Raw genomic sequence first — 27789 nt, 5'->3', positions numbered from 1 at the left:
CTTTGCTTAAATACCTAAACAGCACACATTCCAAGTCATATTTTTAAAGTTGCATGCTATTGTTAATCTGCTTTATTTAGACTACCTGTGAATAGTTTTCATCAAGATTATTACTGCAAGAAGGGAAGCCAGGTTGGAATTAACTATTATGCTTAATAAACTTTAGAATTCTGCTTCTTCTGTGGCATTATTAGCTGAAAGATTCCCCCAAATGCAGTTCAGTTTGCCCTTTAATCCATCCAGTCCTTTAAGCTGTTAACTTTTCCCCATACTGTAATTTAATAGGTGGGAGGTGCTTTATTATCTATCAATTATCCTTTACAACGTGCTCTCTTTTAAAGGGTGTATAAATACTGCTTAATAGCACACACACACACACTACTAAATATTCCATAACACAAATAAAGATAAAACATCACCCACACACAACCGACAGGTATTTCTCGTCTACAGTCCAAAATGGATTATAGTAATCATTCTTCTGCTATTTTTTAAAAAATACTTTTATTAAATATTTGTAATTGTCTGTCTCTTTTCCCCCAAGTTGTGTTTTTCTACAGATCAGTTTCCTTTGTAGTGAGACATTAGCACTGCATGCCGTATTAGAATGGTCAAGCGACAGAGGAAGGTGCCAAGGGCACAGAAAAGAGGGCAAATGCTTCACCGCGGCTTCGCTTTCCGACGCCGCGCACGCGCCTGCTGCAAGCGCTCGGCCCTGTGAACTCTTCGTTAGCGGAAGCTGATTGAGCAAGCGCTGGTCATGTGACAGATCAGGGGGTGGGGCGGAAGGTTTCAATATGGCTGCGCCCATGTGCAACGAGTATCGGGTGTGTTTACAGCGTGCGGCTGACGTTTTGTGCGCACATGGATCGAGGGGATTTCTTGGTCTCCCTGACGGTGAGAGAAGGAAACGCAAGCAGCGTTGCCGGATTCAATTAAGGAAAGGGTCTGGCGGCGGGGGTGGGGATGAACGACCCGGTGGTGAGATTTTGTTCAGCCTAAAGGCATTTACAGAATTGACCCTCCTAAACTGGAATAAAAATAAATAAATAATTGTCCAGTAGCACCTTAGAGACCAACTAAGTTTGTTCTGGGTATAAGCTTTCGTGTGCATGCACACTTCTTCAGATACCTAAACTGGGGTCCTAAACTGGGTTCAAGGTTTTGTGCGTACAAACTGTCCTGCCAGTGTGTTTGGGAGAGATCTTGTTTTGCTTTGTTAACTATCCCCAATGTGTCTAGCTTGGCTTGTTTGTGTGAGCCTCCTGAAGAATCTTCTTAAACGTTCTGGGAGCCTCCAAGTTTGTTCTCCATCTTGTGGTGGGTGATTAGAACGGCAGGGTGGTGGTAGAAGTCGGGCTTACTCCTAAATAAGCATGGTTAGGATCGGAGCCTGTGTTTGTGTGTGCTTTCGCTCGCATTGAGGAAAAGAATTCAGAAGCACTAGTTTTATTTGTTGTAGTTATGGCTGATTACAGACATGTGATGAGAAGCTAGAAGGATGTTGCTTGTCAAGTGATGGTTAAAAACCCCACTTACAGTGCCATCCTATCTATGCCTGTGTACTCAAAAGTAATCCCCAGTAACCCAGAGTCAATAAGACTCTGGAAATCTGGAAATTTAAGATTGCAGGATTTGCAGCCTTAACACTGTAGGTTGTCAGAGCAGTGTATATGGGAAAGTAGTATGTATGGCTCAGTGTGAGGTAGAGAGCATTACAGTGTAGTTCTAACAATGTCTTCTCAGAAGTAAGTCCTATCAAATTCAGTTGGGTTTACTCACAGGTAATTGGGATTAGTGTTGCATCTGTAAACCATAAACATAGGTTGGATAGAACCCTGCTTTGAGCAAATTCTCAAGTTTTCCACTACAGATTGTTCTCCTTTTTTAAAGAATCTCTACAGAATAAAATTGCAGAAGTGTGCAAGTATATGAATAAGGGATGATTTCTGGGTATGAATATGCACACCTGACTTTTTTCTTGGCAGTTATCTTGTTTGAGGAGAACATATATAAAATATTAATTTTTAAATTTGCGATTCATGGCACAATACTGAGTAGCTCTTGGAGGTCTAGAAAGATTTAACAATCCAATTCTTAGCATATTTTTTTGGAAGAAGTTCAATACCATTTATTTTCTTGCAGTTGCAGGCTTCATGCAAATTTGGGGAGGATTTGCAGGCCCCCAAGCAACATTTTATCAGCCCCATTACAGACTAGTAGCTTTATATCCATTGTAACACATCCTGCATATATTTGTGTAATAACATGGAATTGGATAAGTAAATAGCATGACCAAAACAACAACAAAAAACCCAAACCCAAACAAACCCCATACTGTACTAGAGGCCTAATCTATAATTTAGCCTGACTTTTCTCCCCCACACAGTAACGGACTTCCTGAGCATTTAGGACTATCAGGTTCCTGATTAATTCTACTGATTTTCATTCTCTTTCCTTGTACCATTTGGGAAAACAATTGGCATTTGGTGGCTTTTAGTTATAACCAACCGCCAGCATGGGAGCATGCCTTGTAAATCAATGTTTTTTATCCAGTTTTAGAAAAACAAATGTATTGTAAAATAAAATTAACAAATTAGAAACATTGAACATATTATGTTGCTAATTTGGCATAACATTGTATCACCTCAATGAAAATAGTAAGTTTAAAAGCTCTTTGCCTTGTGTGTGCGATTTCAGCCAGCCACCAAGCATGTAAAGCTGAAATTGTGCAAGTTAAACGCCCGCAAGATGCGAGTCAACTGTATAACAACTAATTAAAGTAATAATTGACCATCACTATTTCTCAGTTCTCCATTTGTAAGTTGAGAATATGTTCTTATGAAGCTACACTATACTATTTAGCAGCAAGGTCAACTTATAGTCATACCCTATCAGATGCTGGCCCTTTATTGTTTTCTCTAACTGTCAAGGTTTTGGCAAAGCTGTTTCCCTTAAATTCCTTTTAAAATGATGGAGATTGAACCTGACAGCGTGCAGCGGATCATTCATTGTGCTATGGGCTCTCCTCAAACAAGTTAAACAGGTCCAGGCCCCTTACCATCACAGCCCTGAAGCAGACCCAGACTAGAAACCCTACATACAAAGGTGACAGAACACATTCGCCTTGAGCTGCAAAGGCAGTTGCATGCAAATACTTCTATTTATCAGCTTTCAACCTGCAGATGTAGCATTGCAAAAGGGGGTGACTAAATCCCCTTGTTGTGATAAAAACAAAACAAAAAAACCATTACGGTTTTCCACAGATGGAACAAACAGCTAGATATTTGTGCTCTCCTGCAGATGCTCCATTAGCCACTTCATGAATTTAAATTACGTTTAAGATACAGAAGTTTGAAATCCAAAGAAGCAATTAGTAACTTTTGATTCATGCTTTTTGCCAGGTGGCTAGATTAAAATCGGATCAATTTTGTTTCCCCCCTTTTTAATCACTTGTTACAGATAAGAATTGTGATGGAGAAGAACCTAGAAGGATATAACTTGCAGGGGGTTGCAAAATCAATGCATGCAAAATAGCCAAGCTGATTAGAAGAGTAATTAACTTATTGATTAAAACTTTAACTGTAGCCAGTGAGTCCCTCTTGAATGGTATGGAAAAGAATATCGGAAGTGGGGGTGGCTTCCCTGGGCTTCTGCTATCAAGATATTCAGCAGTACTTTGTGAGCTGAAATTAATTACTGTTTGATTTATTTTCAAAGAAAATGAACATTTGATGTATCTTTGGGCCTTGGTTTGGAAGAACATGCTGCTGATGTGTGTGTATGTATGTGTTTTAAGACAACACCATTTAATTTTGCAATGTGGTAATGAAGTCTTGCAGGTATGTTACCAACATTTTAGTAGCTTATAGAAATCCTTATTAGCCCACCTAATACACATTCCACTTTGAAGATGGCTTGGGAACTGCAGCTGGTACAGAATGCAGCAATTAAAATGCTTGTGGGTGGCAGGTGATCCTATCGCACCAATTCCTTACTATTTATATTGGCTTTCTGTTCATTTCTAAGCCCAATTTAAAGTGCTGGTTTTGGCCTTTGAGGGCACAAGTGATTGAGGGTGAACCTGTGGCCCTCCAGATATTGCCTGACCATTGGCCAAGTTGGCTGCGACTGATAGGACTTGTAGTTCAGCAACACCTGGAGGGCCACAAGTTCATCTTCCTTCCTAAATGGTTTGGACCGGGTTATCTGAAGGACTCTCTGCACCTGTATGAACCTGCCAGAACTTTAAGATTTGCACCAAAGGCCTTGCTCTTTCTGGCCCACCAGTTAAATTGGAAAGCTGTTAACCAAGAACAGGGCCTTTTCAGCTGTGACCCTGTATCATTAACATTCCCTTCCTAGAGAAATGCCAAAGGCCCTTAAAGTAATTTTTATTCCAGCCTGTGTCTGTTTAAATTTAGTGTGCTGTTCTTTTAAACCATGTTATTGCTGCTGCTTACAAATTAAGGGGTTGGTGGAGTATTTTATTGCTACAATGGTTGTGGTGATGTTTTGTTTTTAACTTTGTGAAAACCACCTTGTGAGGACAGTGTGCCCTAAAGGGTGGCTTAAAAATCTTCTAAATAAATAAATAAATAGCCTCTTGATATATTTTGTTTGGCAAGTTGGTAATGTAGTCTTGTCTGATCTCCCTGTGTCTTTGCAGATTTGAAATAATTTGAATCAGTTCAAAATGGCTGCATGAGAGATACGCAGGGGCTGTGTTGGTCCTGTTTACGATTTGGTGCTTAGTATAATGCTATCAATTCATAAATATTAGCGATCTGTTCATGTCCCTTTGTTGCTCTTCCTGCATACTTGTATTCCACAGCAATTTCTTATGCTAATGGCATATCCTTCCAACATAATATGTGCATATCATCAAATTTGCAGATGACACCAAACTGGGAGAGGTAACTAATGCCACAGAAGACAGAATCGGGATACAAAATGACCGTAACAGATTAGAGAACTGCACCTTCACTAACAAAATGAATTTCAGTAGGGGCAAATGTTAGGCAGGAATAACCAACTGTACAAATATAAGATGTGGGGCACCTGGCTTACTAATAGTACATGCGAAAAGGATCTAGGTGTTTTTAGTGGACCACAAGTTTAACATGAGTCAACAGTGTGATGCAGCAGCAAAAAAGGCTTATGCTATTCTAGGAAGTATTCTAGAAGTATAGTGTCCAGATCAAGGGAAGTACCGGTAATAGTGCCACTCCATTCTGCCTTGGTCCGACCACACCTGAAATACTGTGCCCTGTTCTGGGCATGACAATTTATGAAGGATGTTGAGAAGCTGGAATGTGTGCAGGAGGAGGAGAAGATTGGAAGAAATTTAAAGATTATCTACAGAAGTATTATAAGATTAATGAATGTTAGAATGATGTTGGAATGAATTTATGTGATTTTAGCAGAAATGTAACAAAGATTTAAGAAAAATAGACTGTTAATTGCTGAAAGGAGGGAAAGTAAACTTATATTAATACCAAGATAAATTTTCAGGACAAAAATTTGAAAAGAGGGAAAGGATTTGCTGAAATGGATAATTGACTTAGAATACAAAAAAGGGAGGTGTGAGGAGGTCAGGGAAATAAGCCAATGAAAGGAAAGTAATGGAAAGATTTGCTGTATCTTTTTTCCCCCTCTTTTGATTCTTTTTTTTGCTGAATGGAATTTAATTCTTTGTTTTTTCCTTTTGATTTTTCTTTCTTTTTTGTATTTTATCTTTCTTGTTTAAAAGGATGTTTTTCTTGATTTTTCTTTTTGTATCTTTAAAAACTTTAATAAATATCTTATATAAAAAAGAAGAAAGTAAGTTATGGGGCAAAATGTACAGATACCGTCTAAGAGATTTCTGTGAAATGAAAGTGAGTGGGGTGTGGCCACCTTGACTATATTTCCTGGTAGTGATGAATGTTCCCTGCTGCTATTAGATAGCAACTGCCCCCCTCCGTGTGTGTGTGTGTTTGTGTGTGTAATTAATATTGTGTGAACTCCAAAATCAGGACCAGCAAGGATAAGGTTATTGGGGTGGTTGTCCCTCTGATTTTGTGTTATGCTATGCTTCAGGCTCTAAAACTGTGGCTTAGAGTTGGCTTAATATCCTGTTCTGCTTGCAAACTGTTAAAGCAGCGTTTCCAGATCTGCCCTTAAATGGAAGATAGGGATAAAACCTGAAACCTGGTTTGTTCAGTTGCTTGCACAAAGGAAGGAGCAAAGCAGCAAAAATGAGGCTCTGTGTGCCATTGCACAACTTGTACATTTTCTGGTTTATTAAACTGAGAAATTAATCACGTGAACCTGCCCAGCGTGTCCTTAACTTGACCTGCCAGTAGAGCCAGTGTGGTGTAGTGGTTAAGAGCGGTAGACTCGTAATCTGGTGAACCGGGTTCGATTCCCTGTTCCTCCACATGCAGCTGCTGGATGACCTTGGGCTAGTCACACTTCTCTGAAGTCTCTCAGGCTCACTCACCTCACAGAGTGTTTGTTGTGGGGGAGGAAGGGAAAGGAGGTTGTTAACCACTTTGAGACTCCTTAGGGTAGTGATAAAGTGGGATATCAAATCCGAACTCCTCTTCCTCTTCCTCCTCCTCCTCTTCTTCTCCACCCCCCACTCCAGTTAACATGAAAATTTTTCTTTTCTGTTTTGAAGGCTGGTGGGATAGCTGGAGTGTGTGTTGACCTGATATTGTTCCCCTTGGATACAGTCAAGACAAGACTGCAGAGTCCTCAAGGATTTAAGAAAGCTGGTGGCTTCCGTGGCATCTATGCTGGTGTTCCTTCCACTGCTGTAGGGTCCTTTCCAAATGGTAAGGAGGCCGTTTATATGCTCTGTATTTGTGATCAATGCTGCTGCCTCTTAACTAACCGCTGGTTGGTTTCAGGCCTGAACTTTGCTAGTACCTCTGAAAAATGCTTGAAGGCATCAAGATGGTCTGAAAATAGGCCCCTTATCTTTTGGATACTATTACCCTTCTCTTTCATGAGAGAAATCAGACCAGATAAAATTTTGGATTTGTCTAGTACAGTGGTTCTCCAACTCACCCATCCAGACCACTTGGAAATTACTGAGCGTCTTGGCAGACCACTTAATTTTTATTTTCTTCCACTGTGGGAATTGTAAGGTTCTGTGCTAGATGCTGGATGGTTTTCAGTTGTACGTTTTGCTCCTTTTATTTCTTATACTTGTATTTTATTGTATTGCATTTTGAATTCCATATAATTCTATGGAATTCAGATGGTAAGCCTTCTTCACAGATATGCCACAGACCACCTGAATGAATCTTACAGGCTGCTGGTGGTCTGCAGTCCACAGTTTGGGAACCCCTGATCTAGAAGTAATGGTTATAATAATAATAGGTAACACGTTTACAAGTGATGAAATGGCTGTAATCCTTGCAACAACCCAGAGGCAAGTCAGTACAGTGGTGCCTCGCAAGACGAAATTAATTTGTTCCGCAAGTCTTTTCGTCTTGCGAGTTTTTCGTCTTGCGAAGCACGGTTTCCCATAGGAATGCATTAAAAATCAATTAATGCGTTCCTATGCAAACCGAACCGCCTTCAGACCAGGTCTGGGGACAGTCTGTCCTCCGACCTCTTCTGAAGGCTGGCGGGGGCGAAAGTCTTTGCTCCCCCCCCCCCCCGCCTGCCTTCCCGGGACAGCGGAGACTTCTCCGCTGTCCGGGGCGATCTTAAAATGCTGGCGGGCGGCAGCGCTGCCGCCCGCCAGCATTTTAAAATCGCCCCGGGACAGCGGAGGAATTATCCGCTGTCCCGGGGCGATTTAAAAGCCCCCGGGAAGGCAGGCAGGGGGACAAAGACTTTTGCCCCCCGCCCGCCTTCGGAAGGCCCCCCTGCCTGCCTTTCTGGGAGAGCGGGAAGGCAGCGCTGCCTTTTCCGCTCTCCCGGAAAGGCAGAGGTCCTGGACCTCTTCTGGACCTCTTCTGAAGGCTGGCGGGGGCAAAAGTCTTTGCTCCCCCCCCGCCTGCCTTCAAAAGCTGTCCGGGATAGCGGGAAGTGCTTCCTTGCTATCCCGGACCGCTTCTGAAGTCCGGAGGGGGGGGGAAAGGCTTTGCCGGCCTTCCTGGACCTCTTCTGAAGTCCGGAGGGGGGGAAAAGGCTTTGCTCCCCACCGCCAGCATTTAAAAGAGGTCCCCGAGATTTCCCTATGGGCTTTCGTCTTGCGATGCAAGCCCATAGGGAAAATCGTCTAGCGAAGCGTCGCAAAAACCGAAAAACCCTTTCGTCTTGCAGGTTTTTCGTCTTGCGAGGCATTCGTCTTGCGGGGCACCACTGTATCATTGTCTCCATATTGCAGGTGAGGGTGTAGATGGGGACTGAGGCTTAAAGAGTGGATTCTTAAGACCGTTTTGTAAGTTCATGGCCTAGTGGAGATTCAGACCGGGCACACCCTCATTGTAGCTCAGTCCCCTTAACTGCTATGGGCCGGATTCAACTACTGTATTTTTTGCTCTATAAGACTCACTTTTTCCCTCCTAAAAAGTAAGGGGAAATGTGTGTGCGTCTTATGGAGCGAATGCAGGCTGTGCAGCTATCCCAGAAGCCAGAACAGCAAGAGGGATTGCTGCTTTCACTGCGCAGCAATCCCTCTTTGCTGTTCTGGCTTCTGAGATTCAGAAATTTTTTTTTCTTGTTTTCCTCCTCCAAAAACTAGGTGCATCTTGTGGTCTGGTGCGTCTTATTGAGCGAAAAATACGGTAACTGGTTCTCCTCCCCTCCAGTTGACTCAGAGCCTGGGTTTGGAGAACAACCAGAACAGCGCAGGGAGAGGAGAGTTTGCTTCGTCAGTGCAAGCCCTTCTGCCCACACTGACAGAGCAGTCTCCTCTGTTACTTCGTTGAATTCTTCGCTCTGTTTCACATTTAGCCCAGTATTGTCTACTCTGTGGTTTTGCTTTTTAAAACCATAATTTTGCTGTGTTCAAATGCTGGGAGTCCACACTGCAGTTACAAATTTGCTGTTGCTGCTCCCCCAGCTCATATCACTAGAACATGGCTTGCTGTTACATTTGAATAGGCTTGCTATAACTGTTGAATGAACTTAAAGAAGCAGGGTCAAGCAGTACCCTTACTCTTTCTGAGCACTTTCAGCTTGACTTCTGCTGGTGGATGTTATTGAAAGTTTACGGAAGCATCCTCGGGCACCTTCAAACCTTCCCAGCCCTTCATAAGATGATATGAAAATTTTCTGTTCTCCATCGTCTCTGCTCTTATCTCCTTTTGGAGATGATAAGCATCTTTTGATTAGCAACAGAGGGCGACAGACGGAGGAGCCCTGTCACACAATTAAAAACTCTTCCTCTTGGCAAAGTTCACTCCTTTTGTTCTGTGCCGTTTGCATTTTTACAGCACAATCCTGTGCACATCGACTCAGAAGTTCAATTCAGTTGAGCTCAGTCGGACTTACGCACAGGTTGTTGTGTAAATGGATTACAGTGTTACATTCTGAATTGCTTTCTGTTTATTGGGATGCAGCAAGAGTTAGATATTTTAAATGGCCTTTGATTGGACAGAAGGCAGATTTTTAGACCCTTTTCCATGCATAATACTGTATTCACTTGAATCTAATGTGCACCTTTTCTGGCCAAATTACGGTGTGAAAATTAAGGTGCACATTGGATTTGATGTTGCATTGTTTGTTTGTTTAGTCATTTAGTTGTGTCCGACTCTTCGTGATCCCATGGACCAGAGCACACCAGGCACTCCTGTCTTCCACTGCCTCCCACAATTTGGTCAGACTCATGTTGTTTGGTCAGACTCATGTTGTTTGGTCAGACTCCCGCAGTTTGGTCAAACTCATGTTGCATTAGACCCAAGTAAATATGCTACTGCTGTGGTTTCAACCTCTAACTTTACTTTTATGCCACCATTTTGGTATGTTGGATTTGTGGCTTTTTAAGAAAAAGGGAGGTGGGACGTGGGTGGCACTGTGGGTTAAACCACCGAGCCTCTTGGGCTTGCCGATAAGATGGTCGGCGGTTCGAATCCCAGCGTCGGGGTGAGCTCCCATTGCTCGGTCCCTGCTCCTGCCAACCTAGCAGTTCGAAAGCACGTCAAAGTGCAAGTAGATAAATAGGTAGCACTCCGGCGGGAAGGTAAACGGCGTTTCTGTGTGCTGCTCTGGTTCGCCAGATGCGGCTTAGTCATGCAGGCCACATGACCCGGAAGCTGTACGCTGCCTTCCTCGGCCAGTAAAGCGAGATGAGCGCCACAACCCCAGAGTCGGTCACGACTGGCCCTAATGGTCAGGGGTCCCTTTACCTTTACCTTTTAAGTAAAAGGTAATATTTACAATAAAAGGTGACTAGAGTTTGTGTTTCTGAACACCTGGAAGTCCGACTTGAATGTTGAATTACTCATTCATGTACAGTCTGCAGTCTAATTCCCCACCTTTCTTTTAAATCTTCATTGAGTTTGCAGTGTTTGGGTTCCAAGTTGTTTGAGTACCAAGGCGTTTGAGAACCACGGTACCACTGTAGGTTTTTTTCTAGCACTGCTAGAAAAGGCCACTGCCTTCTTCCTGCTTCTGGAGATTTTCATTCTGAATGATGTGCGGTGGGGCAGGGATTTTGTCTGGATACTTGCTTTGGGCGAGATGCTAGGAGATCTTCACCTTATAGCACTTGAAGTGTAGTTGACGTTGCACCCACAGTTGCATGTGCTATCGGAGGGGACCCCTGAGTAGCTTAACGGACACTCTGTCTTCTGTTTCAGCTGCTGCCTTTTTTGCTACCTATGAGTTTACAAAAGCCACGCTCCGCAAAGATGCCTCTCCATATTTATCTCCTCTCACGCACATGCTGGCCGCTTCCTTGGGAGAAGTAGTAAGTAGAAGTTTAAATCTGTTTTTCACAAGTGGGGGAGGGGGGAGAGTGGGCAGATGCACGCCTGAATGGGGGGGTCATTTTACAAGGGATTTCTGCCACCATCGGCTGCCTAATGCAGGCTTTGGAAGGATAATGAACCCATTGGTAGCGTTGATCTATATCCAGAGGGACAAGATGTATCACGAGGTCTAAAGCAGGGCAGGTTCGGTATCTGGAGTGTTTATATCTTACCAGTTAACTGAAAATCTTGAGGCAGCTTTAAAATATATTTAAAATGCAATAAAATGCACAAGAGTTACTATGCTGGGGGGGGGGGATTCTATGTACCGTCCTTTTCTGTGAATAAGACTAGGTTTTTTTCTTTAAAAATCATGCTAAAAATGGTGGTCGTCTTATACATGGGTAGTGCATAGGTGGACGTTTGATTGGTTGCTGCCACGGCTGTTAGCAGCTATTGTGCGTGTTACTGGTTGCTACGTCAATGGGTGGTGTTGATAGGCTGATGATTGGGCAGGCGATTGGCAGCTTCTGCAGGTGAGGGAACAGACAAGAGGCAGATTTTGCAATGCGTGCGAGTGAGCGATTTTCGTCAAGCCGCCCTAAGAAAAGCTGAACAACTCTGTGCCATCTACCCCCATTTTCTTAAACTTGAGTCCCCCCAAATAGGGGGTGTCTTATACATGGGGGTGTCTTATACAGTGGTACCTTGGATTACAGACGTTTCAGGTTACAGACTCCACTAACCCAGAAATAGTACCTCGGGTTAAGAACTTTGCTGAGAATAGAAATCGTGCTCTGGTGGCGCGGCAGCAGCGGGAGGCCTCATTAGCTAAAGTGGTGCTTCAGGTTAAGAACAGTTTCAGGTTAAGAATGGACCTCCAGAACGAATTAAGTTCTTAACCTGAGGTACCACTGTACTGTGCTATTTGAGGCTTGCTAAGGGAAGCATATTCTATAGAGACCTCCCTTAGAACATCAGTTACGTTTCAGGGCAACGGTCTCCCTGTTAATGCAGCACTGTGCAGAAGCCTTCTAAAATGTGTATGCTTGTATGTGGCGGTTTTAACACATCTTTCCTTCTTCCTTCTTCTTTTTGATAAGAAGCCAGGCTGCAAAATACTTGAATTTGGAGTTTGGTTCAGTTTCCTCAGAGGTGAGGCAAATGAGGGGGAGAACCATTCCCCTCCTCCCCACTCCCTATCGATTCTTACTTGATTGATCCCTCCCCCCTTTTGGTGTGTCCCAAATTGCACGCAAAATGGTGAAAGTTGTAATTATAGTTTTATTGATTAGTCATTAGGTTTTTAATCAAGCCGTAACCACTGGGAAAGGCTATTATTTCGAGATCCCTCCAAATGTCTTAATTGCTTGGTTGCAACCAGCGGCTTGTAATGTCGCTCTGCAAGGAATGAGCCAAAAGCACAAGTAATAATAATAATAATAATAATTTATTTACTTATTTATACCCTGCCTATCTGGCTGGGTTTCCCCAGCCACTCTGGGCAGCTCCCAATCGAATATGAAAAACACAATACAGCATTAAACATTAAAAACTTCCCTAAACAGGGCTGTTGTGTGCCAGAATCGTGAAGACGCCTCTCTTAGCATTTTCTGGCCAGCTGGGCTATTGCCAAATTGCTGCCCTTCTCTAGAATGCAGTGCTGATTAGGAGATTATTGTGTCTGCCGTTTCTTCTGGATTCCTAGGCACCTTTGGGGGTATTGATTTTCTGTCCTGTGGCAAACAGGGGCGTGCCCCTGCAGGAGAGCCGCCTCTGCAAAACTGGTCATTGCCGCTACCTCCGTTAGCTCCCCAGCTTTGAAGCTGGAGGTGCTTCAGAGCCATGGGATTTCATGTGAGTAGGGAAGCAACGCTCTTGAATCCTATTGGTTACTACCGGCTGGGCTCAGCCCTGTTGTTTTCATGCACTTTTGCTTTACAAGTGCAGAGCTGGCTAGGTAGATGCACTGAGAGACAACTCCAGATCTGTGCAGGGCACCAGCTTTCGGCTCCTGATTCTAAGTGTTTTTCTTGAGGGTACTGACAAAAGAATGGAGAACTAGTGGGTTGCATGCAAAATAACACAAGCGGTAGATTCTAACTGGAGTAATAGAATCATAGAATTGTAGAGTTGGAAGGGACATTCTAGCCCAACCCCCCTGCAATGCAGGGATTTTTTTGGAGAGGATTAGGGAAATATTAGGGGAATAATAATAATAATAATAATAATAATAATAATAATAATAATATACTATTTATACCCCGCCCATCTGGCTGGGTGTCCCCAGCCACTCTGGGCGACCTCCAACAAAATATTAAAATACAATAGTCCTTCAGATATTAAAAGCTTCCCTAAACAGAGCTGCCTTCAGATGTCTCCTAAAAGTCTGGTAGTTGTTTTTTCCTTTGACATCTGGTGGGAGGGTGTTCCACAGGGCGGCTGCCACTCCAAGAAGGCCCTCTACCTGGTTCCCTGTAACTTAGCTTCTTGCAGTGAGGGAACTGCCAGAAGGCCCTTAGCACTGGACCTCAGGGTCTATCTTGATGTCATTAAGAATCAGGATGGCTTCAGAATTGTACAGACATGTAGTTTATACACTTATGTATGTGTGTTCATCTTGTGCACTTATGAACATTTATTCTATATTTGAGACCTAAGAATTCTTATAACAATGGCACCAATCTTTCTAGAAGGGTACAACTTCACAGGAGGAAGCTCGTGGCACTGTGGTCTAAACCACTGAGCCTCTTGGGCTTGCCGATCAGAAGGCCGGCAGTTCGAATCCGTGTAGCAGAGTGAGCTCCCATTGTTCTGTCCCTGCTCCTGCCAACCTAGCAGTTCGAAAGCGTGCCTGCACAAGTAGATAAATAGGTACTGCTGTGGCAGGAAGGTAAACAGTGTTTCCATGCGCTCTGGCACCCACCACAGTGCCCCTTTGTGCCAGAAGTGATTTAGTCATGCTGGCCACATGACCCAGAACGCTGTTTGTGGACAAATGCCGGCTCCCTTAGCCTGAAGCGAGATGAGCGCTGCACCTCATTGCCACCTTTGACTGGACTTAACCATCCAGGGGTCTTTACCTTTACAACTTCAGAATGCTGACAGAGCGTTTTTGTGTTTAAATGTTCAGCATCACAAACATTTCTGACATATAGAAAGCTGTTGTGTCAGTGCAAAGAGTTATAGGCAAGACTGCTCCATTTCATGCTAGCTTTCCGGCTCTCTCTGTCATATAGGGACAGGCATCTGCTATGAATCGGATCTCCAAAGTGTGGGCAGGTTGGAAGCACCCCTTCTCTGTAAAGCTTGAGCAATATGGCCAGACTGCATATCTTGGTTGGATCTCCTGTATTTGCAAATAATCTCCAAAGTGGGCACTGTACCTTGAGTGAATTGCATGTGAACACATGCTCCGTAAATGCTTTCTGTGTACAGGGATTAAGCTGCCATGTCGTAAAGTCATTGAAGCACTTGGCTGCAAAATTCTGATGTCCCCGGCAAGTTGCAGAACCTAGGCCTCGGCAGGAGTTGTCTCTTGAATGAATCATGCTAGCTTCTGAAATATTCATAAACTACTTGAGACTCTTTGTGTCATGCAAATGTTGGATGTTCTGCCAGGGCTCCTAAACAGGATCACATTTGGCAAAAAAAGGGGGGGTTGCAGAGAAAATGTGTTTTGCTGCCATTAGCACCGGATGGAGAATACAGAGAAGAAGGGCAGTTATATTGGAAGGAAGCTGAAATTAAGGCTGCAGCTGGAAATTGACTGTAAATAAAGATGAATAGAGGCAGAGAGCTGCAGATGCCGCCAGCAGATTAATCACACAATTAAAGGCTGAAACCACCAAATTAGAATCTGTCAGATACATAACCAGCCAGCCAAGGAATCTCTCCAATTCCTACCTTTTTACACTATCATGTGTTTCTTTCCTGGGGTGCATACTCCCCCACCCCACCCTGGCTGCTCCAGTACAGAGGTACCTCAGGTTAAGTACTTAATTTGTTCCGGAGGTCCGTTCTTAACCTGAAACTGTTCTTAACCTGAAGCACCACTTTAGCTAATGGGGCCTCCTGCTGCTGCCGCGCCGCCAGACCACGATTTCTGTTCTTATCCTGAAGCACTATTTCTGGGTTAGCAGAGTCTGTAACCTGAAGCGTATGTAACCTGAGGTACCACTGTACTTGGATCTCCAACCTGTTGGCAAACTCTTATTGTTTATGAATTTTTTTAAAAAAATAACTAAAAATGCATACTTTTTTGTGGACTGGTGAACAGGATGGTACTGTCTTTGTGAACCAGTCAGAAGGGAAGCCCCACACAGAGCACATTGCGGTAGTCCAATCACAAGGTTACCTGCGCCACTTGGGCCTCCATGGATGAAAATGGTTCCAATATCACGCAGCTTATGCTTCCCCAATAACCAAATGCAATATTTGCCTCAAAGCTGGCAACAGCAACATGCACAATGACCTGTCTGTCAAGATTACCTGAGCTATCCAAGTGTGCGGCCATGAACAGCTCAGCTCGGCCCTCATCTAAAGGGCTGTTCCCCTGTGGGCTCGCCTACCCGCTAAGAGGTTGATTGGAAAATGCACTTGTCACTCCAGAGATACACTCTCAGTCTGTATCAGAAGGCCCCAACATCTTTTATAAGACTATTGGGTAGTCACCTCTGATGAAGCCCAGTCTCCTCCTTCACAATCTTATTGCGGATCTGCCATAAGATCCACTGTCCTGTAATATCACATATGAGCTTTAACTACTGATGAAGCCCAGAATGATTAGAGAATGATCTGATCCACTGGGTCTTCTGCTTTGTTCATTTGTTGAACTTTATGAGTTACTTCTGTTGAAATTTATGATTTGATACAATGAATAGTATACCTTATTTATCTAAGAACATAGCTGGTTATGTCTCGTGTGGATGAAAACATCCCAGCAGTGTCTTTCCTTGAGGGAAAATCCTTGATACCCACGATCCAAATAACCAGCGTTAGTTTTTTCTAAAGCGCAAAAGCGTTTTGCAGTCCCTATCTGAATTGCTTCAAGCCACGTTATTACCACCCACTATCTTAAAAACAGCCGGCACATAAAGCTTGAGTGGCTAGGCCTTAAATTTGGCTGGAGAGTTTCTTGGTCTGAGCAATCTGTCCAGCCCATCTTTTCCTCATCTCTTTCCCCTGCGGATAACTTCAGAACGTTTTATTCCTGCATACTTCTGATTCTGCCGCAGGAGCTGTGGAAGTATATGAAAGCGAAGCTAGGTCATATTTTTTTTTAGGATGTCAGAAGCGAAAGAATTAGACCTTTGGTGACGCTGGCAGCCATCTGTCTGCAGGCTGTGTCTGCTGCCTCCCTCGGAGGCCGAGGGTGTGGGTTCACGCTGTGACAGGAGCGCAGATATATCTTTGTCTCTGTCATGAGGCGGCGGCTGTAATGCGGATGGTCTTTTGAATCATTCTTTCTGATCACATCCCAACCTGCCTGCCTCTGATTAGGTGATGAGCTGATGAGATAAAAAAGGAGTGATGGATGATATCAGCCTGTGATAACAAGTTCACATAAAACAAGTTAAAATGATAAAAATTCTGGAGTTTGAAGGAGGAAAAAAGGTGCTTTTGAGGCATCCTTACTTTGAAAGGTTCTTGGAGTTTTCTGCCGCTGTATATGTTGAAGTTTTTAATAAGAGTGAAAGGATTAGATTTCCTGCCTCCTCTAGCCCCTGGCAAAATTGGTAACTTTATATTATAGTGTATATATGTGTGTGTGTGAGAGAGAGGGGTGGGGGTAGGAGAGGGTCCTTATTTGCTGAGGTGCCTCTAGGTTGAACTGAATTTATTAAGTTAGCTCGTTTATCTATAGGCCGCTTTTCTGGACAAAGCCTCTTCTGGGAGATGCATATCTGCGCTTGAAAATGACGTCCCTGTCTGTACCTGCTCTTTCTTCCTTCCTTCCTTCCTTCCTTCCTTCCTTTCTTTCTTTCTTTCTTTCTTTCTTTCTTTCTTTCTTTCTTTCTTTCTTTCTTTCTTTCTTTCTTTCCTGACTGTATGTAGCAAAAGCACAGCAAGGGCTGGGACTGCGATGGCAATTGCACTCCACCTGGTTGCCGCAGTCTGAAGCCAGGCCTGCGCCTGCCGCTGAATGAAGGGCTGGAATGGGTTTTCCATCGCTTTTGAAAACAGGTTGGGGGGTGTTACTCCTGCAAGCAGGAAAAACAGCACAGTAGGCTAGCAGTTTTTCTCTTGCAAGCAATTGTGTGTGTGTGTGTCATTCTAATAGAAGAAGAAGAAGAGTTTGGATTTGATATCCCGCCTTTCACTAACCTAAGGAGTCTCAAAGCGGCTAACAATCTCCTTTCCCTTCCTCCCCCACAACAAACACTCTGTGAGGTGAGTGGGGCTGAGAGACTTCAAAGAAGTGTGACTAGCCCAAGGTCACCCTGCAGCTGCATGTGGAGGAGCGGAGACGTGAACCTGGTTCCCCAGATTACGAGTCCACTGCTCTTAACCACTACACCACACTGGCTCTCTGTGGTGTAATACATCGTCTTCAGCCTCATTCTACTCCATTTGTTAGTCTAGGCATCCCAGACCAATGCAAATATTTTGACATCAGGGTCGAAGATGTTATCAGGCAGCGTGCGGGGCAGGGAACCAAACTTGTCATCCATACAAAATCTTGGAATGGTCTTCCTGTCACTAAAATTTAACTTTGCAATTTGGTCTGCTGCCTCCTTCTCGCATGCTGTGTGCACCAAGTGACCTATTATCCAAATTTTGGTCAGCGCTCCCTCACCTCTTCCTGGTTTTATTCGGCTTCAGCTATTTTTGTCCCCCCGCGTGTGCCCTTTGTAGCACTGTGGATGGTTTGGAAGAACAATGGGAACTCAGAATTCCACCGTTTTCACCAGTGCTCTCTTTGCTTCTGCCTTTCGTCCCTCTTGGTGCATGACTCCCCTTTTGCTAAGCAGCCCTGTAGCTTTCATCTTCTGTTCTTGCAGAGCATTGACTTTGCCTTCGCTGAACAAGACTGTGTCACCAGCTCAGTGTTTTCAACAACTTCCACTCTAGCCACTAGGACGGCAACTGGTAACAGGATACCCTAAGGCTTGGTGCTTCACTGGGCCAGAGGTTTCTTGTGTGGCTTTGGGGCAAGGCGCAAAAGAGGGGAGAAAGATGGAGAGAATGTGTACATTTCATTTTACCCTGTGCATGATGCTTATAGCAGCTCTTCCTATTAGCATACTATCCCTGCAGAACGAATACACGAAAGGCTACGGGAGAGACAGCTGGCATAGGAAAAATGGCAGACAAGAGTTAATTGCCTATAATGAGACTTTAGCTGCCTTAACTGCTAGTGTGCTAGCCAGGGTCATAGCTGTCAACCTTCCCTTTTTTTGCGGGAAATTCCCTTATTCCAGCGCCGTTTCCTGCTGCTTCCCGCTGCTATCCTGAATTGTTAGATATCCCATGGACTGTCCCCAGGATAGGTGAGGCTGCTGATCCTTTATTTTCAAATCTGAAAATTGACAGCTATGACCAGGGTTAGAAACTCAGATATGTAAGCTAATTGCCAAATGGCAGCTTAAACCTTGGTTACGGATGCCACAACGGAATGTCTAGGCACTTTTTTTTACACTGAAATAATAATAATAATAATAATAATAATAATAATAATAATAATAATAGCGCTTTATATTTTAAAGGAAAAAATCTCAAGGCAGTTTGCAACACATTTAAACATCAAATAAAACTTTAAAACATGTGGTTGTAACATAAACAAGTGGAACCTAGGACAGAATATTGCAGGGTGGGATGCTTCTGCTCATAGCTGCAGCCTCGCACATTTCAGGATGCTCCCTTCCACCCCCTCTTGGTCCCCCCCCCCTCCAGTCAAAGTCCTGTCACCACAGGGCATGCTCAGTCCCCACTGAGCTTCTTGTGCTCGTGGTTTTGGATTCTAAATCCTGCCTCCTGATATCTGTGTGTTCCCTTGACCATTTCAGCTACATAAGGATCCGTACTCATAGAAAGGCTGCGCTTCCGCCCTTGAAACTCTGGAAGTTTCAGCTGGTACAGAACGCTGCAGCTGGACAGCCTGCTGCTAACACAGCACTTAAAAGCTTGCACTGACTGCAGTGCATGTTTCCAGGCCAGGTTCAAAGTCCTTGCATTAATTTCCGAGGCCTTTAACAACGTGGGCCCACGATATCGCAAGGGCCATCTGATCTCTTATATATCAGCTTGATCACTGAGATACTTGGGAGAGTTGCTGGCAGTAGTCCCCTGTGGCTCAGGCTCACGGCTACTAGATACTGTGCATTTAGTGTAGCTGGCCGAAGCCTGTGGAACTCCCTCCCACCTGAGGTTAGACAGGCACCCTCCTTGCTGAACTTCAGGCACACGACCAAAACTTTCTTATTCCAGCAGGCATTTTAAGAAAGTGTTTTGCTTTATGATGAAATTCTGTTCCCTTTTCTGTGGGTAGTTAGGCTGCATATAAACGTCTTAAAAATAAAATAAAGTAGATAAGGAGTTCTCTGTTTGTACATGTGATACATATCCTCCTTGTCCCCCTGCAGCACCAGATGAATTCCTAAATCTTTACTTGCCTTCACTGGAAGCTGTGATTATACTTTACAGGCATTTGTATAGCACACATTTTAAGTGTTTGGAACAGTTCCCATATCCGTAATCCAGCCCTGTAAAGTAGGCCAGTGTTTCTTTTCCTCATGTTGCATAAAGGCGAGTGATCTTGAGGAATGTTTATATCATTACAACGCAAATCACAACTGATCTAGAGCCACAAACTGCTGAAGTGTGTATTTACTGAAGGCTGTTTTTTCAAACAAACCAAAGTTATGTTCTTCTGATATTACTGAATTCTGTAATCTGTTTTAAACGGATTGCAGTGCAGTCTTGAGCACTAGATGGCAGCATTGGTACACTTATTGGATCCTGTATATTTAAAGCATATCTCCATTTCAGGAAAAGGATGAGTCCTAATTAACAATTTCTGACACCTGAACAAATGTTTCGTCTCCGAAAAGCAAATATGCTTTCCTTTTCTAGCTTGTTACTTTCCTCCAGATAGTATTTGAAATGAGTTGGTACTTCCACGTCCTCCAGGAATCCATACGTGCGTGTTCAGTAGATTCAAGAACAGCAAAAGAAAAAGGGGAAACTTTTCTCATCATTGAATTCATAATTGATAAGTGTTTCACTGCTGGAAGATGTGGCGATAGCTACGTGGTTAGATCAAATTAGAGACCGTAACTCTTATCAGCTGCTGTTGGCTGCAGTGATGAAATAGAACGATCGATTTCAGAGACAGTAATAGCAGCTTGGTATTAACAAAATAAAAAAATGGCAGACCAACACGGCTACCTATCTGTAACTTTAAAAAATAAATTTTTTTTTTAAATAAACAACTCTCCAAACTGGTTTAATTCAAATTACAAAGCAAATGCAGTTCATTCTCCTTGTTTCTGGTTGGAACGGGCTGCCGTTGAGTGGGGTGGGGGCTTATGACAACTCTGCAGTGTTGTTTACACTGAATACTGCAAATGGCCTTTGAGTGAGTGTTGGAAGCTAGAGTCAGGGGCAAGCAGCAATAAAACACCCAGTGTCAGTGAAGTTTACTCTTCCTTCAAAGAAACCAAACCAGCAGAGGCCAAGTGGTCACAGCAACTGTTCCCAGTAGGTCTTGCCCCAGTGAGGCAGTAGCGAGGACTGAAGGTCCCTGCCTTCCCACTGTTCCCTAAGTCTCCTCTTCTCCTGGGTCCTTCCCCACCAACCTGAGACTCCTTCATTTTGTCTCTCTTTGCTCTGCCCTCTTCATTCCTCTTCGTGTTATGGGAGACCAGGGAGAGGTGAGCTGGGGTGGATCTAGACACAGGTTAAAAACGCTATAAATAAGTCAGAAATTAAATCGTTACAACAAGGGGGGGGGAGCCTATGTAAACATATAAATTCATTTTTGCTCTCTGGCACAATCTGGTATTGCATGTTTATAACACGTTCAAAACGTATTATTGTGACAGTGTACCTGAGTCCCTGGCCGCCGTCGGAGGGGAGACTCCCTGTCTTCTTCAGCAGCCTGCCTCCTCTCCTCTCCAGCCTCCACTTCTGCCTCTGGTTCTGGGCCACTCTATCAGGGTCCTAGTAGGTTAATATGGAAAGAGCCGGTCCTTGAGGTATTGCAGTCCTGAGCCGTTTAAGGCTTTATAGGTCAAAACCAGCACTTTGAATTGGGCCCGGAAATGAATTGGTAGCCAGTCGTACCAGGATCGATGTAATATGCTGAGACTGTCTTGCCTCATTCTGGCTGCTGAATTCTGTACTAGCTGATGTTTCCGAACCGTCTTCAGAGGCAGCCCTATGTATAACGCATTGCAGTAATCTAACCTTGGGGTTACCTTTCAGCTTGCAGCAAAAGTTGTTCTAGACCCCCAGACCCCCTTCCAGGAGGGCAAATCAGTTTCATGCAGAAACCTCATGCTCCCTTGAAACAAGATGCAAGTTAGAGCAGGGAGTCCTTGTTTGATGTCAAATTTTCTTTTCCCCCAACCATCTTAGCTGCAGGCTCAGGTCTCTCTCTCTCTCTCTCTCACACACACACACGATATTTCGTTGCAGGGCCCTGCTTGTTTTTTGAGTACAGTGGTACCTCAGGTTAAGAACTTAATTCGTTTTGGAGGTCCGTTCTTAACCTGTAACTGTTCTTAACCTGAGGTACCACTTTAGCTAATGGGGCCTCCCCCCGCCGCCGCACGATTTCTGTTCTCATCCTGAAGCAAAGTTCTTAACCCGAGGTACTATTTCTGGGTTAGCGGCGTCTGTAACCTGAAGCATCTGTAACCCGAAGCATCTGTAACCCGAGGTACCACTGTACTAATTGCTGGGTGTAGGCAGAAGGGGAAGAAAGAAGAGGAGAGTTGTACTCTTCAAGCCTTGCAGCAGTCTTCCCAGAAGCTTTAGGCTGGCCAGTCTGACAGGATGCTAGGCTAAATGACTTGGATCCAGAGATTTCTGGGAGATAAACTTCACCCATGAGGCAATCAGGATGCTGGTTTAGTTTAAATGGTTTAGTTTAAAGCCAATGCAATTGCTGAAGAGTGCTTTCAAGTTAAATCTGAATGAGGCCTGTGTGTGTGTGTGTGTGTGTGTGTGAGAGAGAGAGAGAGAGAGAGAGAGAGAGAGAGAGAGAGAGAGAGAGCGCGCGCGCTCGGGTCAGGGGAAGAGAGAAGCAGAGAATCAGGGCCACTCATGACGTAAGCATCCCATTGACTCATTAGCAAAATGAACAAGCTACAGGACAAGCCTGCTCTGCTGAAAGAAAAGAGAAACTACATTCGTTGCTGTAGTACTAGGTTTGGAACTTCAGCTGAAAAGTCTTTATTACTTTTTATCCCTGTTTTTTAAAAAAGCCTGCACACTTTTCTGCCCTGCGAGGGCAAGATGTACACGTTTACGGTGGAGCCAAGCAGCTATAAATGGCATACAGCTGCTTGACAGAAAGCAGCAAGAAACAATAATTTGTTCTGTGCATGGCGAAAAGCACAGCGAGGGTCTGTCTTTGCTTTAGCGGAAAATGGCTTCCCAGAACCCTTTTCGGTGACTGGATTCATTTTTCCGTGACTGGAGATCAATGGCCTCCATTTGCAAAGAATGGTTAAGAAAACAATTTGTATCATACAGATGGCTGATTTCCACACCCACTTTTAATTGTGGAAGTTTTCACGTGCGAGATTAGTGGGAGAGGAATGAGTTAGGCCCCCTTTTTTATCATTTTGCCCTGTGTCTTGAAAGCAAATAGGAGACCTTTTCTTTTTCATACTTCAAACTTGCGAGGAGGAAGCAAACCAAAGCCTGCTTCTCTCTGTCGGCTGTCTCTGAGAAGCGCTTGCAAGAAGAACGCAGCAAGTCCAAAGTTCAGATGTAAAGTGAAAATGTCACCTTTCCGTCTAGGATGGAACAACAACCCCCCCTTGTCTTTCTGCAGAAGAGCGCCATATAGAACCAACCTGACAACGGAATGACATTAACTTTCATACCACTACAATGCGTTGCGCTCTTTTTCTCTTTCGCTCTCTCTCTCTCTTTTTGTTCCTGTGCAGTGAAATAATTCCCTTGTAGCTCCAATTCAAATCTAAAAGACATCAAAGTATAATATGAAACAAAATGGAAGGCACCGCAAGTGTCTGAGAGAAAATAGAGAGAGGCACATTACTTTGTAGCTTCCCCTCTCATGCCAAGATTGCAGCGCCACAGAAGTCAGGAAGCCACAGTAGGTGCCTTGAATCCCCTTGGTAGGTTAGATTGTTTTTTCATCTGTAGTATTTCTAAAGTCTTTCCCCCTCTAGTATTAAGGAATACCATTAAAAAAAACCACACCACAACTTAAATATAAGGACATGGTGTGTTATGAGGCATGAAGTTCTATAAATATTTATGCCAAACTACAAAAAACCATTGACGGTTCTTATTTTCTCAGTCATATTGGGGTCATTTTGTTGTTTTTGACCACTGGGATTGAAGAGCGCACACGGCTTTGTACCTTTTTTAGAATGACATTTGGGTATCTGCACATCTCTCTCTGGCTCTTGATGAATTGATTTCATTTCACAGGTAACTTTGAAAAAGCTTGGACTCAGAAATCAGATCCTACACCTCGTTGGTCACCAAGTAGTGTAAGCTACTTAGGTGTTGTTTCTAAAACTTTTGATGCTGCAACGATCCCATGCGAAGTGGGAACTAGTCCTAGTGGGACATGAACATGAGTTCAGTTTTGAGCAGGAAATAGAGTTGAGTTTTGGTTCCAGCACTATGGTTACTTTTTGTGTATGGAAGGCTTTCCCGAGGGAGGCTTACCTGGCGACTTCATTAAATAATTTTAGGCGCCAGACAAAAACATTCCTCTATAACCAGAGAGCCAGTGTGGTGTAGTGGTTAAGAGCGGTAGTCTCCTAATCTAGGGAACCGGGTTCGCGTCTCCGCTCCTCCACATGCAGCTGCTGGGTGACCTTGGGCCAGTCACACTTCTCTGAAGTCTCTCAGCCCCACTCACCTCACAGAGTGTTTGTTGTGGGGGAGGAAGGGAAAGGAGAATGTTAGCCGCTTTGAGACTCCTTAAAGGGAGTGAAAGGCAGGATATCAAATCCAAACTCCTCTTCTTCTTCTTTGGCTGATGAAACAATCTTTGCGCTTGAACTAATGAATGCTATTGTGCAAACTTAAAAAAATAAGAAAAATGTTTTTTTTTAAAAAAGCAAACAAAACACAAATGTATCTGAAACATCTCAGTCATTGGGGGGGGGGGGGGAATCCATAGTGTTTGCCCAAAGGTGGAAAGAAGAATCTGCTCCAAACAAAGAGAACTGGCAGCAAAAACTACTTGAATATGCAGAAATGATGAAACTTACTGGAGGATTAAGAAATCAAGAAGAGAGAATTTTTAATCAAGAGTGGGGATCATTTATTAAATGTTTAAAGAACTATTGTAAACAGCTTAAAACTTTAGCAGGACTGATATAAACACGTGCAGATGGCGATGCTGAAATTTTAAGTATAAGAGATTAATTATAATTAGTTTTTAATGTTGGAAATGCAGAAAAAAAGAAGAGATAACTTATGTAACAGCAGAAAGGGAGGGAGGGAAGTCAACGTCAATGTCAAATGTATAAAAGTATCTGATATCTTTTGTAAAGTGTGTGTGTGTGTGTGTGTGTATGAGAGATATGAATCAATTGGGTCTGGGTTGTTCGGGTCTGGCTGATCTATTGGAAGATAGTTACTGGCATAAGAAACTACCTTATGCCAAGTCATACAATTGTTCCATGTAGCTCAGTATTGCTTACACCAGGGTTTTCCCAGCTTGAGTCTCTAGCTGTTTTTGGACTACAGTTCCCATCATCCCTGACCACTGGTCCCACTAGCTAGGGATGATGGGAATTGTAGTCCAAAATCAGCTGGAGACCCACGTTTGGGAAGCCCTGACTGGCAACAGCTTTCTGGGGTTTCAGAGACAGTCCTACCTTGAGATGGCGGGGATTAATTGGGGCCTTCTGCACACCAGGCAGATGCTGTACCATTGAGCTTTGGCTCTCCCCTTCTTAGTGAAAGACTTTTCTATTAGAAAAAGCCCTGATATCGGTCTTATCACTGGCTCTGTACTGATTAGTATAGCGGCATGGTCCTTAGGTCTTACAGTCTCTGTTGCCACTCTGGCATCACAGGGGCCATGGCACCCTCCCAAAAGCTTTCAGTGATTCTCTTTCTGGGCTGCTTCCCCAGAGCCTGAGCTTTCATTTAAAAAAGAAAACAAGTCTCTAGCCCTCCTAGGAAGAAAGCTATGGGGCGAAATGTGCAGGTAGTTTCTAAGTGATATATGCGGGTTGAGACATCTCTGTCAACGTTTCCCTTTTTTAAAGGGAAATTCCCTTATTCCGAATAGGATTCCTCACAAGAAAAGGGAAAAATTGACAGCTATCGATTGAAAACGATTGTGGTGTGACCACCTTGTATATTTTCCTCGGTACTGCATGCTATTAGACAGCAAATTGCATTATTGTGTGATCTCCACAACAGAATCAGCCAGATATGGTAAGCATGAGGTGGTTTGGGGATGGCTGTGTCCACCATTTTGTGTTATATACTGTACTGCCCTTGGCAGGCATTTTGTGTTGTGCTGTTCCCCTCATAGCAGCAGTTTTGTGACTTCTCACCGCTGTCACTCTCTCAGAATTCGAAATGGGCCCACTGTATGGGCCTAAAGTTCTTTGGACATGGGACTAGGCACCATTACAGGCCTCTGAGTAAAAATACATTGGATTGGGCAGCATGTTTGCAAGGCAGGACAGGATTGAAGGGAGAGGACCTTATTAAACAAAGTTAATTCCAGGTTTTCCTGGAATAGTATTTGTTTAACAGGGAGTCTAGCTGTTTTGCTTGTGAGGATCCAGCTCAAAGCTTTCAGCTTTGAAACTCCTCCTTCGATACTAACCCACGATAGGAGTCATGGTAAATATATTTTCCTTCAAAAGGAGCCTTCCAGGCAATTGTGCAATATTAGGAACAAATTTAGGGACAATATTAGGAACAAATTGAGCAACATGCATGCAAATTTAGCCCCTTGGTAATATCGTCTTTAGTGATGTATGGAAGTGAGAGCTGGACCATAAAAAGGCTGATCGCCGAAGAATTGATGCTTTTGAATTATGGTGCTGGAGGAGACTCTTGAGAGTCCCATGGACTGCAAGAAGATCAAACCTATCCATTCTTAAGGAAATTAGCCCTGAGTGCTCACTGGAAGGACAGATCTGAGGCTCCAATACTTTGGCCACCTCATGAGAAGAGAAGACTCCCTGGAAAAGACCCTGATGTTGGGAAAGATGGAGGGCACAAGGAGAAGGGGACGACATGGTTGGACAGTGTTCTCGAAGCTACCAGCATGAGTCTGACCAAACTGCGGGAGGCAGGGGAAGACAGGAGTGCCTGGCGTGCTCTGGTCCATGGGGTCACGAAGAGTCGGACAGAACTAAACGACTAAACAACAATATCGTCTTGGTTGGTAAAAAGGCTTATTTACAGCTGGAGGAATAATTCAGTACGGATTAATTCTGTGTGATATATACTCTGCATTGATGAATTACAGAATATATTTGAGATGAGGGTGTCCTCATACCATCACACATTTTGAGGCTATAAGCTTGATTAAAGTTGCTCTCTGTCGGTCACTAGATGGCATTGCCTGCCTGTGTTCTCAGAAAATGGAAGTGTGTCCATGTAGAGCTGTCAGAGCTTCCCAAGTACTTGCTAATATTAGAAGGGTGCATACTTGCTGCCTGCCTGCCTTTCTCTTTAAACAAAACCAATTAATTCTTTTCTCCAAATCCAGCATATTGGCTTTATGGATGAATGGAATGCTTGGCAGAAAGACACAAAATGCTTCTTGAGGCTGTTTGGAAAGACATAAATCATACCTTGTTTTTCCTTTTTTAACAAGAAAGGGTATCTGGTTAACAAAACGGCATCTATAAGCAGGTTGAACTCTCTCAACTTCTTACTCAAGTTTATGTTGCTTTTGCAGGTTGCTTGTCTAATACGGGTTCCCTCTGAAGTTGTGAAACAGAGAGCACAAGTTTCTCCTTCTTCCAGCACCTTACGGATCCTTACCAATACTGTATGCAAAGAGGTATGAACTGAAACAATAATATATTATTCCTGTGCTTACCCCTGCCTCCACTTCTATCTCCTTATACTGTGGTTTCCCATGTGTCAAAATTGAGTTTTGTAAGCTCCTCAGGGCAGGGACCTGGCCTCTTTCTACTCTGTAAAGGACAAATATGCATGAGTGGCAGTGGATAAATAAACCAAAATGCAGTTTTAAGTTAAGGAGAGCAGCTAATTCCTTGAGAATGGAAAGATGTTACTGTATGCTCCAGAACGTTAATGATTCCCAAAGTCCTTCTGGACCAGATATTCAAACTCCCTGGTGGTCTCTTACCAAGAAGTCTGCAGAAACCCCAGGGATCATATTGCCATTTTGTTAAAAGTAGCCCCAGTTCAAAAGTGTAAAATGGCAAGTTGAGAAAGTAGTTGTTCTGGGTTGGGGTGTGCAGATTGGGAGGTTTGCATTGTTGCAGTTTAGCTACGCACTTTTTGAAGAAGTGCCTTGTTTTGTAAGTTCTGAATATTCCAACATTCAGCTTCATTGAATGGCCCAGAGCAGACATAGGCAAACTTAGCCCTCCAGATGTTTTGGGACTACAATTCCCACCATCCCTAGCTAGTGGGACCAGTGGTCAGGGATGATGGGAATTGTAGTCCAAAACATCTGGAGGGCTGAGTTTGCCTATGCCTGGCCCAGAGTGTCTTCTAAGAGAAGTTCTTTTTGGGTGTGTGTTTTTAGAATTGTCATGGGCAAGGA

The 27789-nt window shown here is 43.7% G+C and overlaps 1 protein-coding gene across 4 annotated transcripts in view; it reads left to right on the top strand.

Annotated features, from left to right (window-relative positions):
- The first annotated feature begins 774 nt into the window (after positions 1-774).
- SLC25A26 (solute carrier family 25 member 26) overlaps positions 775-27789 on the top strand; it is a 116737-nt gene continuing 89722 nt past the window's right edge. For all 4 annotated transcript variants that reach the window (XR_014165919.1, XM_081903266.1, XM_081903265.1 and 1 more), the window contains exons 1-4: positions 775-897; positions 6665-6821; positions 10746-10855; positions 26950-27054. Coding sequence is in view for 3 of the 4 variants with exons in the window: in XM_081903266.1 (XP_081759392.1) it covers positions 865-897; positions 6665-6821; positions 10746-10855; positions 26950-27054 (405 nt within the window). In the remaining variant the exon portion in view is untranslated. The remainder of the gene's footprint in view (positions 898-6664; positions 6822-10745; positions 10856-26949; positions 27055-27789) is intronic.

The sequence above is a fragment of the Podarcis melisellensis genome (genome assembly GCF_964234715.1).
Source record: "Podarcis melisellensis genome assembly, chromosome: 2".
NCBI lineage: Eukaryota > Metazoa > Chordata > Lepidosauria > Squamata > Lacertidae > Podarcis > Podarcis melisellensis.
The sequence above is the reverse complement of the archived record's forward strand: the minus strand, read 5'-3'. Positions and strand labels throughout refer to the sequence as shown.